Source organism: Caloenas nicobarica, chromosome Z (genome assembly GCF_036013445.1).
Source record: "Caloenas nicobarica isolate bCalNic1 chromosome Z, bCalNic1.hap1, whole genome shotgun sequence".
In the NCBI taxonomy this organism is placed as follows: Eukaryota; Metazoa; Chordata; class Aves; order Columbiformes; family Columbidae; genus Caloenas; species Caloenas nicobarica.
Genome location: NC_088284.1, coordinates 28,325,249 through 28,345,395, shown reverse-complemented (window position 1 = coordinate 28,345,395; position 20,147 = coordinate 28,325,249). Strand labels below are relative to the sequence as shown.

General features: G+C 36.7%; 1 protein-coding gene across 1 annotated transcript in view; it reads right to left on the bottom strand.

Annotated features, from left to right (window-relative positions):
* The window catches only part of NDUFAF2 (NADH:ubiquinone oxidoreductase complex assembly factor 2), a 53,247-nt gene that overhangs the window by 14,729 nt on the left and 18,371 nt on the right, over nt 1–20,147 (bottom strand). Inside the window, exons 2-3 of the mRNA XM_065656218.1 lie at nt 11,099–11,188; nt 2,326–2,366 (exon numbers count right to left, since the gene is read on the bottom strand). Of these exons, the coding sequence (XP_065512290.1) occupies nt 2,326–2,366; nt 11,099–11,188 (131 nt within the window). The remainder of the gene's footprint in view (nt 1–2,325; nt 2,367–11,098; nt 11,189–20,147) is intronic.

Here is a 20,147-nt window from a genome sequence, read left to right as displayed (position 1 = left end):
TATAATATGATGTTGACAGTAAAATGTCATTAAGGCAAAAATGTAAAATTTGTGGGCTTTGCCTCCTTTTTAAGAAATAGCCTAGTCTCATGAGAAATATGTGAAAGAACAAAGAGATTTGTTATATAGTTTCAAAATGAAATATAGTCACAAACAATCCCTCGTTCTATAGCTGTCGAACAGCAGTTTACCATATCAGCATTACTGTCAAAAAGGGAATATAATACAGAATAGCAGTCAGTGAAGTTTATGTGGCTAAAATACTAAAGCAAATCTGTCCTGCAAACAGGGACCAAACAGTATTCTATATGTACTTCACTGGCATAATTATATTTATAATGTTATTGTAATATAAAGGTTTGTGGTATAACGGTTTAAAATCAGGACAAAAGTAGATCATACCCTAAACTAATACAGAAAAAAAACTTAAGCTAAACTATCACATATTAAAATTGTGACTGCAGCATTATTTTCAAATACTAGCAAGAATTTTTAACTTACATATATTTGAACTACCTATTTTTACACAGGAAAAAAACAACTTAGAAATTACTTGAAAGAAATTATACCGACTTTTGAAATTCCTGGTATATAACTTCTGCTCTGATAAGGTCAATGCACAGCCCTGCAGGTAAAGTATCTAGCTGCTACATTATTTTTCAGATCCACTACCTCATGAAACTGAAGGTATAAACAGTCCTGTAACTCTGAATGCATGATTACTCCCAATAATCTTTAATTCTCCATAAACTGCTTTTTCTGGAAGGTAAAGTACTTAGAATGTTATTGAGCCACAGTTCTCTCACCTGTGCAGACTCCTTGCTCCCTGTTTTGAAACAGAACCAGCACCTCCAGCACCAGGACGGACTTTATTACACCAGTTTCAAACCCAAATCTGCCCATGTCCTCTAAAGCAAGTTTATCTTCACACAATTATCATGGCAGTCTGGTTCATGGAAATAATAGTACAAGAGACATGCAACACCTCCATCTTCGAGTATCACAAGCTGGTAATTTCAACAATGAAAGTTGTATGTATACAGTTAGTATGAGCCAGAGCTAATTAAAGGGAGATCAGCTCAAGCTTAGACAGAACAACTGCTGTAGTGTCACTTGTGAACAAACAACTAGGGTGAGGAGGAAGGAGAACCACCACCATAACAAAAAAAAAAAAAAAAAAAAAAAAAATCACATTTAATACTTCCCTAAATGTTAATTAAAAGAAAAGTGTGTTCATTTACTTTAAGTCCTAAAAAGCTTTGAGGATAAATTTAACTTACACTTCTTCCATTTATGGGTGTATTATAGGCCTGATTATCTCTACAACCTCAGTGGCAAGTGTTAAACAGAGGAAGAGAGAATTAGTTGAAAAGCTCTAAGTTGTGTGGGAGCTCATTTTAATGAGTTATGACTTGTAAACACCAGCTGACAAGCTTCCCCAGGTCATCTTAACACACAGGCAGGCAGGACAACTTTTCACAAATCAGTATATTCCAGAAGATCTCGGTGACCAAATCTTCGGCTAGAGCACGGCAACACAGCTTCACTGAACTCGACACAGTTATTCCTACTGATGCAAGTCAAGTATCTGCCTCTGTGGGTGTCAGTTCGAATCTTCTGCAGGAAGCCATGCCTCACCTCCTGACTTGCTCCTAGCTGGTGCTTAGCAGCTTGTAATACAAATCCAGGGCAAGTAGGGTATGTGTGTGTGTCTGTATACACAGAACAACAGCCAAACTCTTTCCACTCTGCACGCACTCAATCAGCATGAAATACCGTGAGATATTTCCCTACTTCATTCCATTAGGAACCACTTATGGAAAAAGGCATGGCTGCAAGTCTGCCACCTCATTAGCACTGTAAAGTGTTAGTGAAATTTGTTTTCCTGTACTGATGAATCTGCTGGCAACCAGATTTGAAACCTGCACTTTAATGTCAACTACCATGAAAAAAAAAAAATCCAACACTTGCATTAATACATAGAGGACCTATTTTAAAAATTAATAGCAGTAATTTCAGAATTTGTTTAATTAAAGAAACTCTTGAATGACCACAATCACCTTAAAGGATCTACACAGATCATCTTAAAGAATTCAAGTAAATAAAAATAAAAACTAAAGGACAGTGGAGTTTATATTTCCATTTATTTTTGTTTTTCCTAAGTGTCAGATATCTAGTCTGTGTATAATTTCACCAAATAGGCAAGCAACATACTAAATTCTCCTCTGATGGTGACAAACTACTGGACAGATGAGCCCACTATGAATTAAGTTTTGTAGTTTAACTACAACAATTGAAAATGTAAGGACACTTCATTTCTCTCACCTCAATGGTGGGTGGATCCTTTCTTTTTTTTCTTATCCACGCTGCAAAGGAAATAAAAATCAAATTGATTATTTTGAAGATCACAGATAGTATCAAACCTCAAAATTGTGATGAATTTGTAACAGAAAGCAAATATTTATAAAAGAAATTAACAAAATTTCCAACAACCTGGCAAGCCATAATCTTATTTCCCAAAATATAAAGACCCAAGATGTTATTTCCCATGTCAATAGTCTCAAGTCTACACAGAAGGAGGGGGTGGGGGGAAAATCACCTCTGTGAGGAGAGCTTGGGCACAGTTTACATACCACCCTGGCTGCCAAATAGGGCTTAAAAAGCAGGGCTCACAGCTCAGGCCTGTTGTTGAGTTTGCTATACAGAGCTGAGCGTCACCATGAGAAAATGATGACTGCTGAAAAGTATGAAAAGCCTTAGACCACTCTGGAGAAAAAGAGTTCCTTTACATGCCTCAGGCATTGTTAAATCTGAAAACCTGTTTATGTTGGAGCTAACCAGAATGCCTTCACAGCCCCAAACCCAGCTGAGGGGCTGCACAGCCCCGACCGCACCACGCTGTGCGGCTGCGCGTGGAAGGGGAGGCGCTGAACCAAGGGAAGGCTCAGTTCATGCTGGGACAGACAGCAGGGGAATGAAAGCTGTGGGAACGACACTTGTACTGTGGCTCAGGTTCAACAGATCAACAGACTTATGCCTGCTCCTGCTGCAGACACCGACAGTGAGCGATCCAGAGAGACCCCGCCGCAGACAGAAGCAGCACTCCGTCGGGTGTCGCTTCATTCTGCCCATGAACTAGAGATAGCTCCAACTATTACAGGCGCTATTTAGACAAACAAATTCTCTGATTGTGGACAAGGCAATATCCATCACTCTTCAAAAGTACCACTACCATAGCATTTTTTCATGCCTTTTCAGTCCACACAACTGGTAGGTAGTGGGTGGTATATTTGGTAGACTTTTCTGCTCATCTATTTCACATGAATAAGTACCAGAATACAAGTGGCCAGTAACGAACAGAAGGGCGAACATAAGGAAAGCCAGTTCCAAGTGCTGAGAGATGGCAAAATGTTCTTTTGTATGTTTGTTTGGATAATTAGGACTTTTGTTACTGTGCCTGAAAATTACAGCAAAAATGACATTTTCATTATCACCCAGTCAAATTCCTGGTCTGACCTGTACCTGTCTATAAAGTTTCAGAAATGCCTTAAGGAGGAACTATTCTAAATTTTAATTTTCTAATACCATCTGTGCTGTATTTTGAGGGGAGCTGGGGAATGAGTCAGTAAGTCTAAACCACTAAGAGCTGCACAGAGCTATAATGTCACCTCACTACTGAAAACACAATTACACATAGGGTGAAACACTAACACCACTTTGCTTCAGCAACATTATGAAACTGGTTTCAGGAGGAAAAGCTTCTAATTAATGTAAGAGTGGAATTAAGGGAGGCAAAATGGCATTACATAGCCTGGAACTCAGCCATGATGGCAAGGCCAATCTTAACTCAAGTTAATGGTAAAATACCTGTAATGATACAAACCAAGGTATTGCTTTTGGTTCTTGTCTATCAGGTAATACTTTGTGAAGATGTGTTCTTTTAAATACCATTCTCAAACACCTTTTCTTAAAAGCAGTCCCTGCCAGCTCTTCTCAGAGGTCTTTCGGTCCTAACAAAGATTACAGCCAAATTTGTCATTATGAAGAAGTGACTGAGCACAGAACAGACGGCATCACCCTTTTTGCGAAAGTTCTATGTTATTGGAAAGAAAAACAGCCCACTAAGATAATCCAGAAGACAACTAAATCACTTTATATTACATCTGTAGAGCTAGAAAATATTTTCTATGTATCTGTAGCTGTTTCAAACATTTAAATTTTACGACGATTTAAAAAAAAAATCTGGCAAGATCAGAGACTAAACTGAAATGACTGAGACTGGTATTTCTCAGCTGGCAGCCTTGCAGACACTCTTAGTAAAAGGACCAACAATGGTATCAGAGAAAATCAGAGCACACAGGCCTTTCCTCCTGACAGAAGTCATCTTTGTCCGTACTTAGTAACAGTTCCAACATAATCCAGAAGAGCAAGAAAGTGGTAGAGATACCACATATAGTGAAGTATGTATGTTAGCCACTAACCCATGAAAGATATAGCTGGAGGAAAAAAAGGAAAAGGAGTAGTTTAAAGTATTTGATAAAAAACTAAGTATTAAACCTTCAAAATTTAAGGGATTACTTTAAACAAAGTATCATCATCTGCCCTGCCATGCCTTGCTTCTGTCACATGGAAGTACCGTACCACTTGTTTCAATTCCACAACTCTCAGCACCTAAAAATTCCTTCATTTTTTTTTTTAAATTGCCAGTATTTTCTTTAAACACCAGCTGCATTTTAGCTTCAACTGATTACAATTACTGATTCTTAAAGAAAAGTTCTCAAAAACTGAAATCCTACAAAAATTAAGCAGCATTTAGAAACTGCTGCTTAAATATAACCATTACAATAGATCTTCTTTCAATAGCAGATGGAACTTCTAGACAGTTGTTTGATTAATGATTTTCAGATGAATGGAATACTTCTATTAAAATATTTCATAATTTAATTATCTGCCTCAGTTTAGCAAGCCATAGGCAGAACAGTGAAGGGTAATACAATGACATAAGTCTTGTAAGCAGAGGCTGTGAAGCAAGGAGCACTATACAACATCTCTTCATTCATTAATAGATCTCAATTAGTACCAACAATCAAAAGCAACAAAACAATCCTTAATTTACACAGATTTCTCGTATCAAACATTCCATTATCAGACTGTATCTCTTTAAATATGCAAATAATGCACACAGTGTAATGTGCTATTTTTATTTACAGCTGTAACAAGAATTTAAATGCATGGTTTTACAGGAGCTATCAACCTTCCTTCCTTCTAATAAATGTCAGGACTACAAATCTTTTTCAGTTTAACCCTAAATAAAACTTGCTGACACAAAGATTGGATACCATTTTCTAAATTACTACAGGTAAACTTATTTTAACATCCCAAACAAGGTGCATTAGAAAATCATTATTTAATGAAAGATTCCTTCACTGCTATGTAGCTGAGGGAGAAATACAGTAACAAAATTTACTAAAATCTCTTCATAGACATACGATGAAGTTAGTTAGCTTTAATATATTTAATATTCCCTGTGTGCAAATCAATTTCTGAAATATTCTACATAAAGCAGAACTCAAGATATTTTACATGATTAAAAGTAAAGAAAACATAATCTGAAGTATTTTAGTATCTTGTACTTTAGTTTCTATTAGTTTTATCAGTCTTCCAAAAGCAATCAATTCTTCTAATCATTCACCTGACCACTCGTCTGTCTTTGGGGAGAAGAAAGGGAGGACTCTAATATATTTAATCTCCACCAGTTTTCAGGTGGTTCTCTCTCAGACAGAAAACTTTAGAAGTCTGGTTTTTTTAAAGTCATTTTTTCTAAAGTATCAACAACATTTTGGGCATCCAACACACAGTTCAGAAAACCATCAACACCTCAAAACTCAGGAATAAGAGAAATTCATGGTAACAATTAAAGGAAGAATGAATGTATACAAAAATATAACCAGTGATTTACGACTGAGTTAACACTAATTTTAACAAAATCCAAGTAAATGGTATCTTGAAGACATTTTGCATTCTCTCTTAAAAATAGAGTTGGTGTATACAATGCAGCAATGGAATAGCTCTCCCACCTTAGGACTCTCCATTACACTTTTGGTTAATGCAGGTTTAAATTACTGAACAGATTTATACCACAGTTAGATAGTTGTTGATGGAAATAAAGCAGGTAGGTGCTTTATTACATATTATTTGAACACTATATGCACACACGCATACACTTAATTAAAAAGTGTCCAGTGATAGTTATAGCTGGAAAAGATTTCCACATGAACACTCCTGTTCCCTATGCTAACAAAACAAAATGCCCTCACCATTGTCAGCCAAGATGTTTTAAACCTGGTAAAGTATAGAAGGTGACATGTATGTACTGAGGGCAACCAACACGTGCTTCCCTGCCCCCAAAGGTTTGGCAAAATGAATCACTGCCTCCATTTCACACTAATTATGCTGCTGTCTCTAATTTTATCTGGATGGCACCTCCTGCATTCTGTACTCATTGTAATGCTACTTCTGTCTAAAAGGAATTCTGCAAGATAGCTGGATATTTCCTACCTTGAGACCCTCGCATTCTTTTATCTGCACTCATTTGTATTCTCATTAGTATGCATGAGATTTTCATTGAACTTTAAGACTCCTACCAGCACACAACGTAATGGGCGTAAAAGTGAGCACGCAAATTAAGACTCTCATTAATCACTAAATGTTACCAGGAAAGGAGGAAAAAAAAAAAAAAAGAGGAGTAGATGGGCAATAAAATGCTGCATGAAGCATGCAATCTCATGAATCTCTATAGGTATGTAAAATTACTGATCTCCTCTCAGGAGCACTATTGACATGTTCTGAGGAGGTAAATTAACCTTTCTGTAATGTTAGTTCTGAATGTTCACCTCCTTTAGAAAGTGTATCTGTTGCGTGCACCCAAATTGCCCAGGGAAAATAAAAGTATGCAAGCTCACCATGTAGTAAAATAAAAGACGTTTCACCTAAACAAAAACCAGGTAATATTCGTATTGTGCATATGGATTACACTCTAAATTCAAAACTACAATGCAAAAGGAAACATACTTGGATTTTTAACATGAAAATCAATTTAATTTTCTGTGTACAAACAGCTAACACTAAGACTACGGAGAACACAAGGGATTAGGATTCTATTCTTCTAATATTGAGTATGTTTCAGTTTTACAAAAGCCTTAAAGGACATTGAGAACTTTTGCAAAATTCACAAGCCTGAGAATTTATGAAATTTAATCCTGTGGAGCATTTAAAACTAACATCTTCAGGAGAAAAATTCCAGACAAACCCTTCAGGAGTAAGCCCTCAACCATCTGTTCAGTAAACTTTCAGGACTAATACACAAACATCCTCTTCGGAGTCTGAGAAACAGCTTGCACAGATTAAGTCTAAAATCTGGATGTCTGGTTTATCTACTTGCTTTACAGCTTTCTACTTGGTCTCAGTTACCTTATTACATGTTCATAACTTGATAAGCACAGCACCGAAACCAGCTCCTTAGTTTACCAGCTGTCCAGGCTGAATGTCTTAGCTATACAATGAAACTTAACTCAGATCCCCTTCAAATTTCACTACAGCCTACTACTACAACACTCCTTTGGTTCCTGGTTTTGTGCAGGTTCTCCTCAGACAACTCATGCCCTTAAATATTTCCAGGCATAGTACTTCTATTCAGTTCTGTCACAAGAGGTTTCTTTTCTAGTCACACAGCGTGATGTCGGGAAACAAGGAGAGGGAAAAGGTGTTGGGATGACTGCTTTTAAATCAGGTGGCCATTAAGGATTATCCACAAGCGAAAAACTGAGTCTGCAGATCCCTAGAAAAAGGAGAGGAAATAAGGCACCAGAAGCTGTAGCACGGTCCTAAAAGTGAAAAGCCTGAGAAGGCTTGGCAAGGAGACTGCTATTGCTGAACCAGCCAAAACTGAAGTAGAGGAGCTGCAGACGTCAAAGCGCACACACAGGGTTTGGAGAGAGGGTCCCTGGAGATCTAAGCATGTGCTCAGCAGAGAGGATTTAGAACACTACAAATAAAAAGAAAATTTAAAAAAAAAAGAGTAAAGAGAAAACAGAAGAAAGAAATATTATACAGCCTTCTAACCTTATATTCATCTTTCACTGTTCGGAGAAAACGGCAAGTATTTTAGAAATCCTTCTGCAAAGTCTCAGACTATTTGCTAGAATGATCAGCATCCACAACAGCACAAATTATAAAGTGAACACCCACAGAGAGAATGCATTGGGAAATTTTCAAGAGTCTGGTCAGAAGATACAGAGGCAAAGTTCAGCACAGGACTTGTGGGCCTGGGAAACTTAACAAATCTTAATCTGAGGAACTTAAGACAAATATTAAAGATGACAGAATAGGGACCGAATTGTAATGAGTCTTTCAGCAAAGTGTGTCTAAAAACCTTGTATTAAACTTCCCACTCAGATAACTGGCTCCTGTAGTATTATTTGAACTCTCTACTCTTTCTATTCTTTCCTATTTCCTACTCATTGAGAATTCTTCATTTTACAGGAGACAGAAAAGAAGTAATGATGAACTGAACTTCAGAGCATCCAACATCCTCAGTTCACATCCCAATACATAGCAGAGGTGCAACAGTCCTTCGAACAGCCTCTATAGCCTCAGCAGAAGTGCCAGTTTTGGCTTTTTACAATTATGTTATACTTCCACATGACTGTAATGTTTAAATCAGCATTGGACAAAAAGATACAGGTTAGCCTTTTTTGTGGAATTCCTATACTTTGTCTTTCAAAAACATGCACTACATACCCATTCTGCTTAAGGATTGCATAGGGGGAAAAAATATGCACGTTATGTTTCCTTTCTCTTTCTAGAGAAATTCAGTAGTTAAGATTAAATGACTGTTACCTATTTGCACCATGTAAATGTTCCTTTCTCTGTGATTTCTTTATACTTGGTGCTGCCAAAAATTACAAAGAAAAAAACGCAGTTACAAAATGGGGAAGTTAAGCGTTAAAAAGTGTAAATGCAGCTCATAAAAATGGGACTAGCCAATTGCCTTTTCTTCTTCTAAACAACCCTGAATAAGATGCTTTGACTTGCACAAGTGCATCTCAGGTCTGGCAGCTGCACCTTTCTGGGCAAGATCATACTGCAGGGCATCCTACCCTTGATTCTAAGGTCTCTGTACTGGTGTGCTTGCTAAAAGCATCCTTCCAAAAAGCTGTACCCTCCCTATGCACCACACTGTCAAGTTACATGGATTTGTGCTAAGGTTTCTGAAGAGTGATATTAGTGCAGGCTTATTAGTGCTATTCCGACTACAGCGGTCTTAAGGAACATGTTCATATAGCAAGTTGGCTGAACCAGTTCAAGCTCCTTTGTAAAAGGGTGATTAGCCCACACCCATCTGAGACAGACTGCCCATGTTGTTTCCTGTTAATTCCAGATGAGTGCAGGTAGAGACTACTGGACTGCACTTTTCCTACTCTGAAAAGGCAGCAGCAGGTCTTAAGTGAGAATTCATCAACAGCAGAGCAATTACCTGAGGCTCTAGACGTGCTTCTCAGTGTTTGCAGTGCAGAGTGACTGCACGACAGTCACACAGACCTAAGATGACCAGCAGTGGCTGGAGAACTTTTGGATGAGGAAGCAGGCCTTCAGAAAGCGGGATCAGGTAGATACCCATTCAAGCACCAGATGATTTAGTCAGGACAAGCCCGGCAGGCTGCTGTTCCCTTTCAAAAGATGGCTATCTCAGACTGATAAAGAACGAGGAGTAAATAGATTAAGACTTGGCAGCCAGCTGTAAGTACTGCAGTGGTAGAAGGCAGAAGCTGTTGGTACTACAGTTTTGCCACAGTTGGCAAGTGTTGCTAACAGGGTTGAAACATCTTTGAGAAGTTTATACTAGCCTTAGTTGATCACCAAGAAAAACAAAGGAATCAGTGTAACAACAATGAAAAAATATAAGATGGGAACAGATGATATTTCTCTACTGACTCCAGGAGACCTACAATGGGATCAAAGTTTCTCTTAGCTCAGTATTTTCTATCTCAGGCGCCAACAGTGACTTTAAGGGAGAGAGAATGAGGTAAAGCAAGTATATAATGATATTTCCTCAAAACACACTATAGCATCCACTAATTTGCAACTCACTGACAAATTTAGGCACTGTGATATCTGTATATGAGAAGGAGTTTTCTTCCACAAATTATTTGAAACTCATGCAAACTTCCAGCAAGAACAATATTCAGTGACAAGGAATTCCACAATGTAACTACATACTGCTTAAAATAAACAAATTTATTTGCCTTAAACCTACCAACTTCTGGGAGACGCCTAGATATTATTCTCCGAAAAAAAGCATGGTGAATGATGGGTAGACTCTATGTACTATTTCAGGGGTTCCTTGTTTATGCTATGGAGTCCTGGATTTCAAAGCCTCATTTAACCCCAGTCTTGGCTCAAGCTCCTACAGTCTCAGGAAACAACATATACTCCCCCTCTGCTTTCTCTCTTTCTCCATGGGCTGCTCAGCTAATCCTAAGGAACCTCTCTGACCTCCCTGAATTTTCTATGTCTCAAATTTTCAGACAAAATTTTCATCAGTAGCAGTGAGAAAGAACAGTTAATAATTAACATGTCCTCCAACTCCCTACAAGACTGTGCAAGGAAGAGTATAGGAAATCAAATATCACCATTTAAAAAAAAAAAAGCTCCAACACTGTGCCACCAATAATTCAACTGACCTACAAATTAACACTGCAGTGAAGGCATAACTAGGAAGTTAACACATTTAGTTTTGGTTATTCAATCAGATTCCCCTCAGGCACAAATATTTTCACATTTAATAGGAAAAAGTCATGATTATACAGGTTTTATTTACACTCTTATTAAGTACTGATTTCCTAAACATCATTTATCCTATTTGTAAAGGGTAACTTTAATAATTTATAATAACCATACAGTTAAACGGAAGCCTGCATTACTCAAGCTGAAAGATAACAGACACCTATTCACATAGTCAATCTTTTCACTAAAAATATAGAATCTACATTCAATGGCAAAATTATCGTAAAATAAAACCAAAATATTCAGTATTTACCTTCCCATTCTATTGGAAAGTCACCCATTTCATACTGGTATGCTTGACGATTTATTGCTTCTACAAATCTTCTTTCTGGTATAATCTGCCCTATAGCAACAACAAAAAAAAAGGGCAGTTAAAATATATTTCTATATAATATTTACATTGCTAATTATGTTATTGTTTTGAAACAACTGCACTTATTCACACCAGTGCAATGATGTCTACAAGATAAAAACGAAGGATTAAAATACTGAGAAAATTGTTACCATCTAGATATCAATCTGCAATGCTATGTGTTTCAGTAACTTTAACAAAAGCCTGCACTGTTCTACAGTTGACTTGGATTATTAATGACAAATATGTTTCAACTCAAGTTATCCGCCCTCCCTTTGAGAATGCTTCTCTGAAGAACTGCTCATCAGTTTTCTATCAACAGTTTTTTTCTTCACCTGAATATCTTCCACACCATTGCTGGTGAGGGATCATAAACTTGATGCTTTTCTCCAGCCAAAGACCAGCACTGACAGTTCAGTGGTTGCCTTTGCAATGGGGTCAGGATGAACCACATCCAGCCACTGGGAACTGCTCTGTGCACGTTGAGCCTTTCCACATGTGCTTGCAAACTAAATATTTTCTTCATTTAAAAACAAAACGAAACACAACCAACCAAACAACCAAAACCCCACAAAAATACAAACCAAACAAACAGTAGGTAGCTCTCTGATAGAGAACATTCAGTCTACTGAAAAGGGAGCCCATGTGGAGAATCTGGGTCTACATCCTACCCACAGATTCTACTACTGGCAAAGAGGAAGAATTAAGGTACAATGGATGAGGCAGCACACAGCAGACTGACTGTCAGATACCATGCTGCTGTACAGAGCATATATTTCAGATTGAAAAAAAAAACCCCACATTCTTAACCATGGAAGCTTTCACTTATGAAAGAGTATTTTAATTTGCTTTTTAAATTAGCAGATACTGGAATGGTGTGCAAGTCCCCTGTCCCTCAGAGGGAAAGAAATGTAACAAGATTCTCTCAGCTTTTTCTCCCAGCTTTCTGTCTTCCTGGGAGGCTGATATGAAGAAATTGACATTTTGCAGAAAAAACAAGAAATATCTGCATAAAATATTTTATTTCATAATGACATGATTAATGCAGTTTATTCCTTCAGTATGCTTTCAATAAGTATTTCAAAGTTGTTTGAAAACTAAAAGCAGTCAGGAGTTAAAATTCATCCATCTCTGGTTAATAGCTAAACTGCATACTATTGTTCATTATTTATTTAATACAGTAAAATAAGAACTTGTATAGAAACTGCAATTCCTTTTCTAAGTAACTTCTTTAGCTTTATAATATTTCTTTTAATTTTTAAGCAATGCAACATTTTTACTGTTTAAGAGATATGCCGTCAGGCAAAGTGTAGCATACTTTCATCTCCAAGATTAGATATTTTTAATCAGTGTTGAAAAACGTACAGTTTATACTTATTTGTTTCATAAGTACACAGTTCCTATATGGCAAAGATATTATATGCCATACACTTGCTTTAAAATAATTTCCTTACAGCAAGACCATGGATAAATCCATTCCTCATATTCTTTAACTATATAGCAAAACAAAAATGCAGAATTACTTTCTTCCAATACAGAAGACCTCCAGAAAAGCTGCAGACCTATCTAATTAGGTCAAATCCTAGTAAGTTTCAGAATTAACTCTCATCTTTATTGTTGGAAAGTCATTAGATTTTACTGTTAGCACAGGACCTTTTAAAAAACTGCCCATAATTCCAGTCCTGCACAGGTAGACCAGTCTGAGGAAACTGACACGCAGAAGTAACAAATAAGGGTATTTTTCTAACTGCTACCACTACTTGTGACTGATGTTATACCTCTATACATTCCCAAATAAAACATTTTTAATTAAATACTTGTAACAAAATACAGCACTTTTTACTCTTCTGCAAGCTTTCACAAGACACGTGCAAAAAATTCATTCTCCAGATCCCACAGTCAAATCACATTGTAGAGCCAAACTCAGAAAATTATTTCAGAAAAATGTTGTTTTGAAGAATCATCACACAGTAGTTCTGGTGGCTTTTAAGCCTCTCTGCATTTGTGATGCACACATGGCACTAATTAACTTCAACTGTCTGATTTGCCTTGTCCCTTAGGTTTCTTTTGGCAGACCACAACTGACAATTTATGTAGACTTCTCTAGTGAAGATCACACTGAGGCCTCTTTAGACATAATTAAAACCTTTTACAGTTTAGATAAGTGTTTTTTCAGGCTAAAGATATTGACTATTTTGCTTTGTATACATTAATTAGTTCCCATGTTTTTAAATAAATACTGTGGTCAAGAAGCTTCACTTGTAGGTGTATACGTATGAAGCAATTACGAATACCAATGTAAGAACCACTGTTTACCAACTTTAAAATTAACTTAATTTTCATGTGACCACTAGATCTTAGAAACATAAAAGAAGTATTAATACTTCAGGTTGGAATTACATAAAACACAACATATCCAAAGAATAACAGGCAACAACTCATAAAACAAAAAGCAGATTACTTTAGAAAGAACTTAACAGATGTACAGAATATTCAGATAGGCTACTCAAATACAACATCATTTACACGAAACACTGAAGCAGCCAAAATTTGCAACTTTGCAGGAGTAGGCAAAATGGCCACGAAGTTTAAGTAATGAGCAGATCTTTCAGCAAGTGAAAACAGCAATTACAATTTTAGATTTATATACTTTCTTACTGTACATATTTTCTCCAAGCCTTTCTGTCTCAGTCTATCTGAAAGTCACTGTGTGTTGACAGAAGTGAATTTGTATAAAAGCCTGAAAACAGAAGTGTTTAACAGAAGTTGGGCAGCCTGCTGGCATAAGAAAGGGGAAACCAAAGCCAGCAAGGGAAGCAGTTAAGTGATATGTGAAGGGTTAGCAAATGACTTAATGAATTATTTTCTAAATTTCTACAACCTAATTTATAGACTACGAAGCCCAGAAACCAAGTTATATTTCCACAACAAAGTCCCAGTTAACACAGATTCTATAAAATGAATATTTTAATTTTTCAGTTTCTTCTGAGGAAGAACCCCTCTTCCACAGACAAAACATCCTGGTTGTTGAAGCGCTATGTACTTGTAGAAACTGTATTGTGCTCCAATTACTAAGAATATGTTACTTCATCATCAGTAACACAGCTTAAACTTTACATACCACAAAGACAGCTTTCTAAAAATTTTTTCAGCAGTATCTTACAAAGCTCAACGGAGGGATTCCCATTTCTTTTCTCTTGTCTGGTAACACCTCAAAAAACCGTAATTTTTGCTAAATATGAAGCAGTACTTAAGTTAGTAAAGCAATTGAACTATTAGCAGTTCGCACAAAGCAGAGAAATAATTACTTCTCTAGAGGCAACAAAAAGTAGATTATTTCTCTATAGGCTGCACGAGTGGCAAATCACCCTTCAGAGCAAGATAAGAAGTCCTAATCTCTATTGGAGGAGAAAGAAAAAAAAGTTTGTTGGGAAGAAAGGGAAAAACAACCCTTTTAAAGGTGAACATTAATTTATGCAAGCCTAGGTCACTCCTTTGCATAGATTTTTTGCTGAGGGACCCTGTTCATTGGTGACCGTCTTCATGTTACCTCATGGTCATCACTCTAGCATTTCTGCAATAATAATCTTCACCTCAAGAAAGAAGTCAAGATTTTGAGATAGTACTATTCCCCCAAATAATTCTGATTGTATTTTTTCAAAATTTAATTTCTATGAAGTTAATTACTTTCTGCTCAGTGACAAATTAATAACTTTCAATAGTTCATTATATTTATTCATACAATAGATCAATACGGTATTTAAAATAAAACAGAAAATGTTTAGTATTTGCACCTAACATCTATCACTTACATATGTAGATATATTTTCTCCAATAATTCATATACTTGAAGTAATTTAGAACTCATTATGCTTTATAAAATCATATTAGAAATTCATTTCAACTTTTAACAGCAGCAAGTAAGACAATAGGCTACTTTGTTCTACGGTTCTGATTTCCATTATCTCAAAAGAACCAGGATCAGCGATTTCCAGTTTCATAGTGATGCAAGATCAGAAGTATTAAAGTTGATAAGTGCTGAATGAGCATGTCAAAAAAGCTGTAAGTATCCGGCACATAGGGTCCAAAATCATGCTTTGATTTTGCTATTTTTAGTTACCTCTTATAAACAATGCCTTTAAGTTTACAGAGTTGTCTGCAGGTACTATTTTCTTGCCAAAGGAATATCTGTTTCTTCACTTTTGTAACACTTGTCAGACATGCAGAGTGTATGGGCTACAACTTGGTTCCATCTTGCGGTTAAAACCAGTTACGTATATTAAAATTTTCCAGTTTGGCACAAACCGAAGATTTTTTTTTTCCCTTTTAAATCAGACAGCCTATGCTTGTGTGGGTCATTAGTTCACAGTAATCACATTTTTGCTTAACCACTTCATTGTATGTATCCAGTCACTGATATACTGAATGTATACACATACATATATACGGATATGTATTTTCTATGACCCATTGCCTAATTACGCTTTCAGAAGAAGAAAAGTTTCAGAAACATAACATGTGTAGTATAGATAACGGCAATGTTCAAACGAAAGTTACTCCGTCAAAGTGCGGATAGTAAAGACAGCACAGACCAGTGAGACTTCAGAATAATACCTCCACAATCAGCCAGGAAGGACTGTGGTGGGACAGGGTTTGAGGGGGAAAAAAAAAGAAAAAAAAACCAAAAAAACCCAACCCAAACCAAACCCAAAAAAACCTGCGAGTTTAAAAATGCATTTACTGTAGTTAAAATGCGAATAACAGGTTAAAAATGAAAACAACACAAGCTTTGGATTTTTTTTCTTCTTAAATGCCCACATATCCCTCCTCCTCCCTACTTGTATGTCTTTGCTATTCTTTAGAAGACTTCTAGCTCCCTAGTCTTGGACTCTGCTCTGCACATATCTGTCACTGTGACAAACAATTCATACAAAGATTTGTCTGGAAGCTGTTTCTTTGAACAGAAAAGAAATACACACATACCTGGGTTGTAAGGCTTATTGATACACCAAGCTGTAATTTCCAAAACTGGTGATGGAACAAATATTCTAACAATGATGCAACCAGTAACACAAGAAAACACCAGGAGCAGTAAACTATACTATGTGCAATGCTAGTAACTATTTCATTCTCTGTTTCCCTAAGGTGATCTACAACAGCAGACCTCACTGAAATCAGGAGGGGTTTCCTCAATACACTGCTCTCTCCATTCAGTTTACTAAGACCAACCATACGGTACAATATCGTTGTTAGTAAGGTCACCGCTACAGAAAGAGCTTAGTACAGTTTAGAACCAAGTCCTTTAAGGTGATCTTCAGAATGTTTTTTAATTCAAACTTAAAGCAAGAGCTAGCAGGAATAGCCTCCCACAAGTAGCTTTAAATTAATAATTGGAGAATCAAGAAATTGCAAGCACTAACATAAAGGCGTCCCACTTTCTCTTTCAAACTGGCCTCTTTACAAACCATATTACTGTCTGGATTGCTCCAACTGCCACAAGTTCAACAATTTCTATCTGGATTATGGTCAACTGTATTTAAATGTCTCTTAACTGTTTGCTTAAGTATAAACAAGTATTTTTTCTAAATTAAAACAACTTCTGCTACTGAAAGCTCAAATTTTCAAAAAAATTACAATATTATATTTAAATAATCTACTTCTGTTTTACAAACATCCTCAAAAAGTCTAGAGAATATTCTGGCACATCATTAATGGAAGACGTCTTTTTTTTTTTGGTCTTGGCAGGGGGGAATCTACAAAGAAAAATCTAATATTTTTATGATGAATAAAGCCAAAACACAAACACACAGAAGTCAATGGGTTTTCTACCGAGTGTAACGGTATCAAGCCACAGCCAGAAATACAAAGCACGAACTATTTGTACAAGAAAAGTGTCACTGTTCAGATCACTCAAGAAATAAACTTCTGCAAGCTTGCAAAATATTCAGTGAAAACCATGCACTGTGTGTACCAGCATCGCTTTGCCCATCTCGGAATGAAATCACCTCAGAGATGAAAAGTTTAAAAATATATGTACATGCATACACACATAGATACAAAAGCATCAGGAACATAATACTACCATCTAGATGTGCGTGGAAATTAATGTTCTTGTACATAGTCACATGTGAAGACAACCTTAGTAAAACTTCTGATTAAAACATTTGCAAGTGGAAGGAGAAAAGCTTTGCTTACCCCCAGTGTGGCAGTCTAACTCCATGTTGGATCTCACAGAGTAATTCTCATACACTCTTTCTGTTGTTGCTGCATATTGCTTTGAAATCCTTCTGCACGGTAATTGTGAACTCAACCCAAGATGGCCCCAAAACACAGACTTTGGACTGAGAGGGCTCTCAGTTTTCAGTCGGCCAAAAGATGTTTTTTCTGTATAAATCCATAAGAGCCATCTAGTGCGATCTGCTTTAACATCTACGTACCAATTCAAAGACGTGGCACCAGCTCGTATAGATGCATCTAAACTAACATCTGAGGTGTTAGCTCACTGCATCTGGTGTGGGAGGAGTCATCTGATTAAAATATTGCAATTGCTGACATCAACTGCTAGGTTGAGTTTGTTCATTGTTTACATGGTCCATGTCTATTTGTCTAGAATTCTGACAAATGCTTTTATTTTAGAAATAATCTCTTCTGTCATTGTTCTTGAGGATGTGGATATCATCACTGTTCCTGAGGATACAGATACCATTACAAATACCATGCCAGTACCTTAGAAATCTAGGTTATAGACAAGGATCAAAACATACTGTTTGTTATCTTTGATAGCCTGTGCTGCTGAAAGGAGGAAAAAAAATTCACACTATTCTCAAAGAAGGGTAGTTAATAAGCAATAAGAAAGACACGACCTCTTTCTCTGATAAACAGAATATTTTGTCAGTGTTTAGGGCTAAAGGGATTAAAAAAAAAAAACAACTGAGGATATTCGTTTTGAGACATGACAAATTCCTTCCAAGCAGCAAAACTAGATCTACCCTTAAATATAACAGAACACAGGGAAACCACAGAGTTCTCCAGATCCAAATGTTCTACAGTATCTCCTCTACAGCCACACAAGCAAATAAATAATAAACCCCCTCACTGCTCCCCATAAAAATCACCAAACCCTTAGCTCTAGACAAGAGCAGTGAGTAAAACAAGGCCTAAATTCACTACATTGTAAATGTTAAAATTGACTAAGCGGACAAGCGCATACAAACAAGTATATCTATGATATGCAAACAGAACATAACGCTCCATGCCACACTGGGAGTAGGAAGCCAATCCCATACATAAATGAAAAATATGTATTTTAAACCCAACAGGAAGAGAACAGGAGGACAGAACTTGAAGTCTGAATAACTGTATTAAATACTTGGTACAGCTATTCCAAATTGTTTCAGAGAAAGACAAGCAATCAGCGTGTATACGTTGACTCACTAGGGCTCATATATATTAAGAAATATTTCATTTTCACAAAGACCAAAAAAGTGGCTATTATAATCATGCCATTTTGAGCATGTCATTCTTAAAGAAATAGTCAAGACCTATATACAGTATCAATATCTGTCCTAGTAAAAGCCTCTGAACAAGTACAACTTGTCCAGAAACATCTCAAAGTCGTTTTTATTCACACCTCATTATCAAGCAGCTAACGATTAAGAGGATGGTTTCAGAGTTTCTATACTTGCAAATGCCCCCTCAAAAACTGGCAGTTGCCACTGGAACTCTGACTCCAGCGTTGAAAAGCTAAGAACCAGTGCAACCATTAATCAGTGATAGATTAGGTCTTTTTTCAATTTAAAAAAATGAACTAATATTTTATTTCATCTTTGTAAAGTAAAAAACCAAAAAAACAAAAAAACAACTCGTGTGGAGGCAGAGCAAGATAAATGGTAGAGGCTTCAACTGCAAATCCTTGGTTTAGGTGACTGCAGTGGAAAATGCGGAAAACTACACCTTACAAGGGTTTCATTCTGCATGCTCCTTTAACAGTTAAACACACATTACTTTTTAACACTATTATTTACAGTAAAGGCAATGGGAAGTGATATTAAACTTACTCAAAGTACCCTTGCAAGTTCAGCCTGAAAGCTCTCCAGGACAAAAGTCTGGTTTGGCATTCATATCGGATCTCATCCATTATATTATAAGTATGTGAAAACTGTCCTCTACTTGAACTGCAGTTTCCTGTTTTTGCTAAGGACAAAATGAATTTGAACTTACTCATTCTCATTTTTGGGGGGTCAGTTTCTCACTGTCTATGTAATTTGACATTTTGCGTTTAAGTTTTTTCCATATTTTTGTCATTATAGGACATTCAAGCTAGCCAGAAGGGATACTATAACTAGGTAATTTATTTCAATAAAATGAGAATGCTAGGAACAATTATGAGCTGCCAAACAGTCAACATGTATTCACCTGCATCTGTGTCATAAACATATGAAAAAAAAGCACCCTGCGTTCTATATTTTCTTTTTAGGAATGATAAATGTAATAATCTGAAAACACTGAACCTGTAACTTCCTGAGGGATCAGACCCCATGGCTTTTATACATCTTCACACAAAGTTTATGTTTTGAAAGCCTGCTGTACCTGAGATTGTGGCAGTTAACTCAAGTAAAAATACCTTTTATTGCAGTTCGTCTGAGAAGCAAGTTCCTTCAGTGGACAGAGGTTTAAAAACCCTCTGCCAAGTGCCCATTGTCATTCTCGTCCCTGAGCTCTCTTCATCCAGCAGCAGGATGCACCAACACTGGTTCCCGTTCCCTGCCCTCTGGATGGCCTTGTGCCCTCCACCTCATCAAAGCCACATGAAGCCCAACAGATACTGCACCTTCACAAAGAACCACTGTTTTGCGAATGAATCTACAACAAGCTTACGAGAAATACTCAACATTAGATTCTTTTTGCAAGAAAAGTGTAAATGATACCAGTACAAATGCCACTTCCTTGG